Here is a 12,352-nt window from a genome sequence, read left to right on the forward strand (position 1 = left end):
AAAAATATTAACAGATAAGAATGCTTACCATGTGCCAGGCACTTTATATGCATTATCTTATTTAATTCCTAGAACCATAAGATATGGTTAAGTTGATATTATATAATCCAATTTCCTGTGATGATGAAAGAGTAAATATAGAAGAAGGATTTGACTCTTGCTTTTTCTCTTTCATTAAAACCCAAGATGCACTGTAACCCCTCTGTACATCACTTTGACAATACGTAATTATTCAGAAAAAAACTCAAGATGCTTCCACTAAACCTCATTTACTTTTCCATAGTAAGCAGAATATGGAGGTGATAGAATGGACATTCATGCCTAAATGATATTCAGAACTTTAAAATCATCCTTTCCTATGAGAACAGAACAAGAGAATAACAAATATGATGCTTTGGATTAAAAAGTGTTCCTCAGTGCAAGGATAGGAAATTAGGGACTATCCAAATCATGGTAGATACATTATTAAAAAGAATTAAACAAATCTGTATAATGAAATCGGAAGATGTCTGTGAGTTACCAAATAGGAGTGGAACAACATATACGGTCGAATTTACTTTAACACCAGAAGCAACTGTGCGCATATATGTTTAGGAAGAGATCTTGGAAGATAATAAAAAAAAGTTACTTCTGCTCAACCTGATAAAAATGACTGGTTGGAAAATTTTGCTTTTTAGTGTATATACATTACTTTTGTTTACATTTTTGTGCAAAAGGAAGTATTGCATTAAACATTTAAATCATTCTTTCATGTTATTAGTCAACAAAGCTAAGGTAATCCATTTCAGAACCCTGACAATGGTTATCCCTCAGAGATATCAGAAAAGCCAGGAAAAACAAACTGCTTTAGACGTTTCTTTGGTGGGACGTTCTTCCTAACACTAGCATATTGTTTTGGGTATCTGTTAGAAGACTTAGATTCACCTATATGGGAAAATATGAAATGAATGCATTGGGAAACACTTGTCTTAGAATAATGAGATCAAATGTTGCTCATTTCAGTAATGACCATAACACAATACCTAGAAATTGTGACAACTTACTTATTTAGATGTCCAAACAGTACTTTCATGGTGTCATGATTTGGTAGAGGGAGTTTTTGTACTAGAGACTTTAGAGCTTCAATTCTTGCATTGTTGTCTTGCTTTTCTGGGAAAAAAAAGTACAGCCAATTAAAAGAAGGATTAAAGCAAAACAAAACAAGATTCTTTTAAGTAGTTGAGAGAATTTTCTTAGAAGAATTTTGACTAAGATCTAGCTACTCAAAGTAATAATCAGAAGCCAAAGAGAATATATGTTCTTTGCTTATTTTTTATGGAGTTTCTTTATTTTGACATCATGATGATATGAAAGGAGCAATAGGGATACTTAGAAAGAATGTTACTTAGATGAATCTTTCTGTTAAGAACAGGTATTGAATTGCTTTCCTATGTATGATGGGGTGAATAATGACTTCCAAAATATCTTTGTCCTAGGCCTGGGAACTTGTGACTTTGACATGTCACAAAGCAAAAGAAATTTTATAAATAGGATAAAATAAAGAATTGAAGTAGGGAGACTACTGGGACATTGCAGTGGGCCCAGTGTGGTTATGAAGTGCTAATGAAAAGGAAGCAAGAGGATGAGTTAGACAGTAGGTGAGGTAGCCTCGTGCCAGTGGCTCATGCCTAATCCTCGCTACTCAGGAGGCTGAGATCTGAGGCTTGAGGTTTGAAGCCAGAAGGAAAATCTGTGAGACTTTTATCTCCAATAAACTACAAGGAAAAGGCTGGAAGTGTTGCTCTGGCTTAAGTAATAGAGCATTAGCCTGGAGCAGAAGGTCAGGAACAGTGGCCAGGCCCTGAGTTCAAGAGAAAGAGAGAGAGAGAGAGAGAGAGAGAGAGAGAGAGAGAGAGAGAGAGAGAGAGAGAGGGAGGGAGAGGGAGAGGGAGAGGGAGAGGGAGAGGGAGAGGGAGAGGGAGAGGGAGAGGGAGAGGGAGAGGGATATCAGACAAATGCACAGGACCATCAACCACTTTAGTTTACCCAGAAAAACTGATTTCATATTTCTAAACTCCAATACTTTAAGGTAACAAGTTACTACTCTCTTAAGCCACAAACTTGTTAGGAAACTAATATACAAAGACATAGAGTATTATCATAATTATTCTTTTGGTTTTATTTTTGACAATTTTTTTGGAACAAAGATTTTTTTTATTACTTCTATTAACAATACCCTCGGAAGTTCATCACCAGAGTTTTAAACAGGGATGTACTAACAAAAAGTGTGAATATTTAGTGCACTTAAACACTTTATTTATACTGAATTAGGTGTTTTGCCTTTTTGCATTTTTTCTGCAACTTCTAGAATAGAGTACTTCATGATTTAAAAGAGATCATTGCTGGAAAATATAATTTATATGAAAATAATATGTAAATTGACATTCACCCAATTTCCATTCCTTTTCCCATCAAATGATAATCCCACTGTGGTAACATAGGTAGTGAAAAAGTTCCATTTCCAATCCTTGCAAGTATATATAGCCATGTGATCAAGACTGGCCAATGAACATCAATGTGCTGTCAGAGAAGGCTGTGTACAGAGCAGATTTAGCTTTTGAATCCTTTTATCTTTTCTCCTTTCTCCTTCTTAGAAGGCAGATGGAATGGAGTGGCTATACGGTGAGATATCCTTGAAAATTGAGACTATAAATGGGTAACACACTGCTAGAAGAAGTATCTCTGGATCTTGGGAAAAATGAGACCTGGGTTTCTTTGACATGAAGAAATAATTTGGTGTGTACCAAAGCTTTTGTGGATAGATCTCTGATACTAAGGCTAAATAGTTCCTAATAACAAGTACTTCCAAAAGCCCAATTTATAATTTCCTATTAACAGGTATATAACCTTTATATAATGGGGTAAGAAAGAGTTAGTTTAGAAACTGGCCATTTTCTTAATGCAATGTTGATAAAAACAAAAAAACAACTCCAACCCTTTTAATAAGGAATTATAGAAAGCTATCCTGCCAAAGATGGTATTTGGCTAAAGTGGGGTAAGGGCAGTCTTCCTAGTAGAACTCTGCTTGGAAGCTTTTCTTTTTCCTCCCCAAACCACAAAGGTCTATAAATAATGCCTCCCACAGTCAAAGCTTTCAGAATTGCTGTTATTCTTAGAAGAGTTCCAACATAATAGGGCTCAGACAAGAGCAAACGTAAGAAACATAGGGAAAGAGGAAGAGAAAAAAAGAATATTGTAATGACATAGTTTAGAACATATGTAACATTTTCTGTGGAAGAAAAGGAATAAAAAAAGCAGCAGGGAAGACCCCTTTTCTTTACAATGGTAAGAAAATATAGTGCTATGGTGCTTCCCAGGAACCTATAATATATCATACAGTCAAGTCAATATAGTAAAATTGATACAGTATGCCAAGAATGGAGATATTGGATATTTCTTATCTAATATCACACAAATAATTACGCAAACACAAATAGCACCTATAACACATGCATGCACACACACATACTCACAGACACCTATTCAAGAGGTGAATACAGTTTTCATAGTGTGTCATGTGTCTAGTAGTATATTTTACCTGGACACCTGGTAAATCATTTAGGTTAACCAATAAAGATGAGCTGACAAGGGGAAGAGAAATGAAATAAGGGGAAGAGAAATGAAATGAGGAGAAGAGAGGAGATCTTTTTTATTTCACTGAAATATCTGACCAGGGTAATAACACATTGTGAAAATCTCCAAAAAAAAAAAAAAGGACCAATTGACATTGAAGCCTGTTGAAGTAGTAGCCTTAAATCAATCTTGATAAGCAATAAGTAGTCCGGGACCTTAATGGCTCCACTCAGCAAATCTAGTTTTAGGGAACTAGGTGATTCAGTCAGGGTGAGATGGACAAAGGTTAAGCATTGCCTAATTGGGATGCTTGAATTTCAAGGTCACTGTTATGGTACTTACAAAGAAACTAAACACTGTCACCTCACTTAAGCCACCAGGTAAAACGAATAAGATTGTTTATATTGAGTTAGTTATCTTTCTTCAGTGTTTAATTGCACTTAGAATATTTTACTTCTATAACACTTCACATGGTATTTCCTTTGTGTGAATACTTGTCAATTGTCCCATAAGCAGATAATTTTTGCATGAAGAAAAGTTTCTTGTGTGTGTAGTAGGAATGGATTAAAATGAATGAAAAAAGAATTGCTGAACCAATGGAAGTCGAGAGCATGGATTGGCAAAGATAGCCCTTCATTTGAATTCTTTAATAGTTTTTATTAGCTATGTGATCTTGAATGTACTTCTTAATCTCTTTAAATTACATCTAAAAGGGTAGTTTTATGTCATAAACAAGATAGTATGAACTGTACTTTGCACAATGACTAGTAAAACTAAGTACTCTATAAATGCTCACTGTCCCCCAACACTTTTTATTGCAGCTCATTCTGGGTCTAGTTCACCTTTTATTTCTAGCACTTAGCATATTATCTGGTTGCAGTGAGCATTCAAAATGTAGCTACTAATTCTTGAGCCAACTGAGTGTCAGTTAGCGAAGGTAAAATTGCCATGGTATGTCATTACATACTGCCTAACTATTCTGTGATGGGCTGAGAGACTGATGATCTGATTGGTGAGTAGTTATGTGCAAAAACTTTCATAAAATATGAGGTGGTTGCTAAATATGCCTATTAGAAGCATTCATCATGAAAGTAGTCCATGAAACTATTTTTCTTTCTTGTTCTACTTCCACACATATTAGAGGCATCAGAGAACTGGATAATCAAGCATTCACATTTGTGGCTAAATTATGCTGAAGTTTGAGAGAGTTTCACAATGGCTCACAGAAGACTGAAATAGTATTAAGGAAGAATGATTTATTTTTCTTGTAACATCCTCAGATGAAAATCTTGAAAAGGTTGTAGGAAAGCAGTGTGATCACATTCAAATTAATACCACACGTATATTTCCATAGCTTGTAAAATCAGGAAGTAACACAAACGCTTCTAAGTGGGGGGAACATCTAAAAATACAATCAGATACATTAAAATTGAAATGACACCTTTTCAGATCTGGTTTATTGATGTGTCATATTAGGAATTGGAATCAGCATACAAAATATAGGAGTGGTTAATGAGCTAACATTCATACACAGCTTACTAAATATGTGTCAACTGTCTTCAATTGATTCAGTGAGCATCTGAAAGACAGCATTTTCTATTAATATTTCTCCTTTAGCCTATGCTTTCTCATTATTGTGAAGCACTGAAAATTTAAGAAGACTTTGAGATAACTGTTTTTCTCCCCATTTTTTGTTATATTAGGATAGGAGTGGGGGTAAAGAATCTTTTTCTATATGGAGAATTAAAGGACCCATTAGATAAATTTTATACTAAAAAATACAGTGGTTTCTGGAATAATATATTTCATTATGTCTTTTCTTTTTTTTCACTCTTATTCTCATTTTACTATGGTTTATTTTATGAATATGCTATGTTCTTTAACATGTTCATTTTTATTCTCCATTTATACTCAAATAGCATTTCCATTCTTTTAACTGTGCACCAACAACCACATACAAGAATTTCTGTAGTGGTTTATCTCACCACTCCACATCAGTTATTTGAAACTATTTCTTGCTCACTGCTCACCTACCTGACCCCATCTACTCTGATGACATCAAATCATTGTTGTAAACCAGCTTCTTCCCAATTCCATGCTACTTAGTGAAGTCTCATCTCCCACAACGTGAAACAACCCTTAATGCGATAAGAATGTGGCTTTACAGTCCCCTTGTGCCATTAATGGTTCTGAGGGCACTTCTTCAAAAATAGGGTTTTGGGTAGTTCCATTTGCATTTATCTGCATGAAATGTTGCTATTAAACAGTGGCATTTACAACTCAATGCTCTTTTTTAGAAACTAGATTAGATAAAGTTATACAATGGTGGAAACAGTTCTCTATGACAAAGAACCTTGGACTTGGTGGCCTCTAGACACTTTTCCAGTCTTATCATTTATTTTGTTGTTTTCCTTAAGTTATTTATATCCACATTTTATTCATATTTCAGAACAGAATCTGCTGCTGTAGAGGTTTACCCAGAGAAAGACGAGACAAGGTTCTCCCAGTAACAGATATCTGGAGAGATCTATTCATACCATTTCTCTACAATTCTTAAAGGACAATTGTATCCCTTTGTATTAAGGAGGTCATTAGTACCACAGCTGTTCTTCTTTTTAAAAGGATTCTGGAATGATTAATGCTTCCTGTATGAAAATCACGGCAATCATTATATGTCAGGGCTTTATTTGGTAGAAAACAGTTATTCTTTTTTTTTGTATCATGGTAATTTCAGAATTTAGTTAGTGACTGTTCTTGCTTATAGGAATGTATCTCTGAAGAGAATATTTGATGTGATGCATTTCAGCACAACTTACTGCTGGACACAAATCCTTGAGAACATGTTTTTAATGAAAAAACTTGGCTAAGGGCCAGTGTCTCAGAGCTGTAATCAGAGCTACTCAGGAAGCTGAGATCTGAGGCTCCTGGTTTTAAGCAAGCCTGGCATGAAAACTCCATGAGATTTCTATCTCCAATTAACTATCAAAAAATCAGAAGTGGACATGTGGCTCAAGTGGTAGAGCACAAGCCTTGGGCAAAATTGCAAGTAAGAGTATGAAGCCTTGTGTTCAAGACCCAGTGCCAACACACACATTAAAACAAACAAAATAAAACAACAATAGCAACAAAAACTTTAGTTGGGGCTTGAGAAATCATCCAAGGTATAACAATTATTTGATTAATTATTTAAATAAGTTAAATTTGCTTTGGGAAGAATTCCCAGGGCAAATACAAACCTCATAAGTGGCTATATATAGATATATTTCAAACTCATGTTATAAATAAAAGAAGTGGTACATCACTGAGGAGTATGACAGAACTAGGTTAGAATGTTTCTCTACTGTGTGATTGTGGGTAAGTAGATGCTTGAAAACTTTGCTTAAAAATATAAAAAAAAGTCTCAAAGGATTTTTGTAGAATTAAATGTTTTGATACACACAATACACACATACACACACTAACCATAAGTGTTCATTAAACATAAGTTCCCTTCAGTTTAAAATATTTCTATTAATTGTTCTCTTTCTCTGCCCTGACATGTGACTGCACATAGTACAGAATTGTTTCTAAAATTATAGGAAGTCATACATTTTACTCATTAGTACCATTTCCTAAAAACAGAAAAAAGCCACAGAATACGATAGATTTGTAAATACAAAGAATTCTGCTAATTATCAAAATGTATTCAGTTTAAACATGTAAATAAATGCAGTTTATGATATGTCATGCCATCATAAACAAGGACCACAATGACCTTGAGGGTAATCTGGAGTTGGAAGTTTTGAATTTTGGAGATTCTGTAGGTAGGTACTTAGGCATTTTGGTTGTAGGCATTGACAGTCTCTATTAATAGTTCAACATGAGAAGTATATTACTTGCAAAAAGCAGTAGGAACTGTATCAAGGCACTCAAGCCTCTGCTTTCCACAGGGGAAAATCCTGGCAATTAGACATGATCACCTGACTTCTAGTCCAGATTTGTCTAAAATCATGGCTTCTCCTTCCAGATGTTAACGTAAGAAACAATCCATTTTGCAAAGAATTTAAAAAATGGTGACAACTCAGATAATCATTCAATGTTTATATCACAAATACTCCACTCCACCCAGGCACCAGTGGCTCATGCCTTTAATCCTAGCTACTCAGGAGGCTGAGGTCTCAGGATCACAGTTTGAAGCCAGTCTGGTCAGAAAAGTTCTTGAGACATTTATCTCCAATAGACTAGTCAGAAAAAGCCAGAAGTGGCACTGTGATTTAAGTGGTAGAGAACTACTAGCCTTGTGTACAATATGGTTCAGGGACAGTTCCCAGGCCCTGAGTGCAAGCCCCAGGACCAGCAAAAACAAAACAAAACAAAAAACAAACAAAACTTCTCAACACATTGCATTAATATGCATTCAAAAAATCGAAGAATATCTATGTGTTCATTGGTTGCTTTAGCACCATTTCTGAGGCTATTCAGTGTTCCAGTCATGAAGAAAATTGCCATGAAGAGCATGCTGTTAGAAGCATTAGGGACCATGTTTCTTTCCACTTTGAATCCTATTCTCTTTCTCTCTCTCTCTCTCTCTCTCTCTCTCTCTCTCTCACTCCTCCTTCACACAAATTAGTAAATTTTCACGTAGATCTATTTATATTTAATTAAATAAAATTGCCTATCCTTAAACTATAGGACATTAGACACATACATATGCTTAAAGAAAATAATATTTTTAAGGCGAGTGCACAGTCTGTTGCAGATATAAAGCTAGTCCCTGTCTCCTGTTGTTTTGTAATCTAGAGAGTCAGATAAATATAAAATACATCATGACATTAAATATTATGTCATAAAGTATGTATCACTGAAGTTTACACAACTCTTTACTGAAGGTATCAGATAAGATAATCAACTCAGAAAGTTTCTGAGTTGTGGACTTGTTTTGCCAAAAATTTCAAAGCATTTCAGAATTTCACAAATCAATGTATATAAAATTTACTTAACGCCATTTTTATGGCCTTAAACATCATTATGCTCAACTTCTTTACACCTTCTCAAACACACTTAGGGAGTGTCAAAATATCATTTTTTTGGTGGAAATCTATTACATGAACCTCTGGTGCATTGACCTTATTTTGGGGGTTTGGGGAGTGGAGTAGTGGTGGCAGTTTTGAAAAGTATTCAAATTTTACACACTAATTCCTTTTTAAAAAAGGGCATTCGTTTGGTGCAATCAGTTTGAGGATGATTACATTTCCAAAAATTCACCAGCCTAAAACTGGCTCTTAATTCAAACTTTCACTCCTCAATTTTGCAATGCTGTCCCTCAGTCTGAATTTAAGAGTAAGGCAATGTCTGACACCCTTTCAGCAGTGTTCACAGAAAAAGCATAACCTTACTTTCCATCCTAGAGTTTCTTTTCCCTTGAAGAAATTTTGGAGGTGTCATGATGGCCAGGCATATTTCTATAACTTAAAAATGACACTAATTCATCCTTAGGTGAGAGTTTGTACTGAGAAAATAAAAGTAACTCATTTATATCTTTAAAATTCACATCTGTGAAAATTTTCTTTCTGCTAAATTTATTCATGTTTCATAAGTTTAAAAAAATTTCAGTTCTTATCATTTTGAACCATTCGGCACTTTTCTCATTATAAACCAGTAATTCAATTAAAATAATCAAGTATTTACTTACATAAGGCATTATCTTTGTATATTCTCATGAGAGTCTAAACACTATGGATACTTTTCAAGACTTGAAGCTGTTCATGTAAAATATCTAATGCTCTGTCTTTTTCAGTTGATGGCAAAAGTAAGTGTATAAGGAACTTAAAAATACTCCTCTAAAGTAACTACAATCTATGTCACAAGTAGAAAAGATAAACTTAGATATGCTTTTTCTTGTCTTTGAGATTGAATAATTATTTACTTATTTATATAGAGAAAGCATATTGAACTTGATCCATGACCAGTTATTTTAAACAAAAGTCCTCTGAGGAGCAGATAATGGTTAGTAATAGACTTGCCAGATTATTTTACGAGGCTTCACCTTGATTTGAGAGATCTGGATTAAAAAAGCTTACACATCTTTTCAAATGAATTCTAAAATAATTTTATGAATCAGCATTTTCCCCTAAATTGTAAGACTGTTGTATAAGAAGAAAAACAGTCAACATGTGGTAACTTTAGTCAGCATTTCTGAACAGGAGATGATAAACACCTCTGACTGGCTCTGGCATTTATCAGGACTGAGATATTATTACCACATCGAGTCATAGCATGGTTACTGTTATCATCGGAAAAAAAGAGCCAGCTAATCTTAATGGTTTGTAAAGCCGTTACCTGCACTGGTCTGACATTTATCATGATCATTTTACCACATGGGTCCTACATAGCAAAGGTCTTTTATCTGGAAGGGACATCACTATGAATTATTATTTGCAGCTAGGTAGAAAATTGTATGTTGTAGATACCTTTTCTCATTATAAATCACATAGTCACATTCTACCATTTCCCCTAGAAAGCTGCTGAGCCTAGGGTTTTTTTTTCCATAACTTGCCTCTCTCTCTCTCTCTCTTTCTCTCTCTCTTTCTCATTTATAGACCACATTACCACTTTTCATTAGCATCTTTAATGTAATCTTTGAAAAACCACATTCATTATATATATATTATATATGTATGTATATATGTATGTATATATATCATATGCTTTCTTTGTAACTTGTGGACTCCCTTGTATATTTTGCAAAAGGCCTACATAGTATTTTACCATTTGAAGCTGTTGAAGCTGACAAAGTGGCTCTTCTCTCCTTTTTGCAAGGATTCTTTTAAAAATTATTATTATCTTTAAGTAGTTGTAGAAAGGGGTTGCCATTTAACAAAGTGCTTATGAATATATCTTGACCAATGTTACCCTTTCAACATTCTCACCCATCCCTTCCCTATCTACTCCTTCCCTCACTCTTCTTATGACCTGGTAGCCAGACCTCCCTCTTTTCTTGACCTTGTCAATAGAATACTTACCAGCAGATCAGACAAAATTTCTTATGCTTGATTTGAAATACTCAAAACACTTATGACATTTCTTGCCTGAAATCCTTTAGCTTGGAAATATGTTAATGTAAGGAGTGAAACAGCCTTTCAGATTTTTGTTTAGTAAGTTAGAAATGCAAATAGACTGCTTTCTCTATTTCATTAAAGAATGGTGTTGGGATATTGATGATTATTGCATTGAATTTGTAGATAGCCTTTGGCAACATTGCCATTTTCACATTGTTAATCCTCCCAATCCAGGAGCATGGGAGGTTTTTCCATTTCCTTAGTTCTGCCTTAATTTTCTTTTTCAGGCTTTTAAATTCTCAGTCATAGAAGTCTTTCACTTCTTTGGTTAAGGTTATTCCTAAGTATTTTATGTTTTTTGAGGCTGTTGCAAAAGGTGTTGCTTTCCTGATTTCAGCCTCACTCTTCAGGTTGTTGGCATATAGAAAAGCCATTGATTTTTGGGAAATGAACTCCATGTTATGGAAATAAGTGGTATGTCATTGTTGCAGTCAATTTCAACATGCCATGTGAATCCGTACCTTTTTTTTTCCCCCTCTCGTATTCCCTTCCTGTGGTTTTACTCCTGCTATTACTGTAACTCATTTTAGTACTCTGGATACTGTATATATGTGTATTGGAACTAAGGAAGGGAAAGGAAGTATCAAAATTGAGAGACAAAGGATAAAAAGACAAACCACTACAATAGCGATATTTACAAAACCAATTGGTGTAAACCAAAGATACAACTCACGGGAGGGGGATGGAACTGAGGAGGAGGGAGATAGGGGGAAATTAGGGAGGAGGTAACAAGTTGGATAAGAAATGTACTTGCCTTACATATGAAACTGTAAACCCTCTGTACTTCACTTTGACAATAAATAAGAAGGAAAAAATGCAAATAGAAGATCCCTTCAACAAATTTGTTCAGAGATTCTATTCCTATCAATATCTTAATGGTGTTTAGTAGTACATGGTATGGAAGAAATAAGACTATTAAAAGGTTTGCTGTTTTAGAACCTTGAGACCAAGTTATTAAAGTAAAATGCATTAATTTAACAATGGAAAAATTCAATGAAAGCCCCAGTTGTTTACCACGGGGAGAGAATGAACAAATCCTCTCTTTTAAAGATTGAGACAACTAATCCTCTGAAAGAGATATTTATACATTTTCTTCTTTCTGAAGTGTTCCATTAGGAATAAACAAGCCTGAGATTCTGCACTTTTATAATGAAGAGGGAGGAGAATTCTTTGCCATTTTTGCATTTAGAAAGAAATGTATAAGAAAAATGTGACAATTTAAGCAAATCAAGATTGTTTCAAATGGATCACAAACAGGACTTTGTGGGATATTTTATACTAGCATGTGAAGCAAGCAGTAAATTTGAAAGAAGGATTTTCTCAATGGTCTAGTTCTGATGTGTTTTCCCATTTCTATGTGTGCCTGAAAGAGGTTTGGATGTGGTGTTTAATATTGCTTCGACTCTTTTGCAAATGAGTTCTGGAGAAATATTCACACATGAAGGAAAGCTGATGTGTTGTATTGCTGACAGCAGCTGGGGGATATGAATGAAGAAACCAGAGTCTGGGTTTTGAAAAGAAAAAAACAACCCAAAAAACAAACCACCTCTCATTCCCCACCACCCCCAATCTATCATGTTAAATGTTTATGGATATCAACATTAGCCCTCTTTCCCTTTGAAGAAGGCTAATACTTTTCTCAA

At 34.7% G+C, this 12,352-nt stretch overlaps 1 protein-coding gene across 1 annotated transcript in view; it reads right to left on the reverse strand.

Moving 5' to 3' along the window:
* Positions 1–12,352, reverse strand: part of Arhgap15 (Rho GTPase activating protein 15) — a 648,882-nt gene that overhangs the window by 64,252 nt on the left and 572,278 nt on the right. Inside the window, exon 13 of the mRNA XM_048345538.1 lies at positions 1,044–1,149. Coding sequence (XP_048201495.1) covers positions 1,044–1,149 — 106 coding nt within the window. The remainder of the gene's footprint in view (positions 1–1,043; positions 1,150–12,352) is intronic.

This window comes from Perognathus longimembris, chromosome 4, assembly GCF_023159225.1.
Source record: "Perognathus longimembris pacificus isolate PPM17 chromosome 4, ASM2315922v1, whole genome shotgun sequence".
Classification (NCBI taxonomy): domain Eukaryota; kingdom Metazoa; phylum Chordata; class Mammalia; order Rodentia; family Heteromyidae; genus Perognathus; species Perognathus longimembris.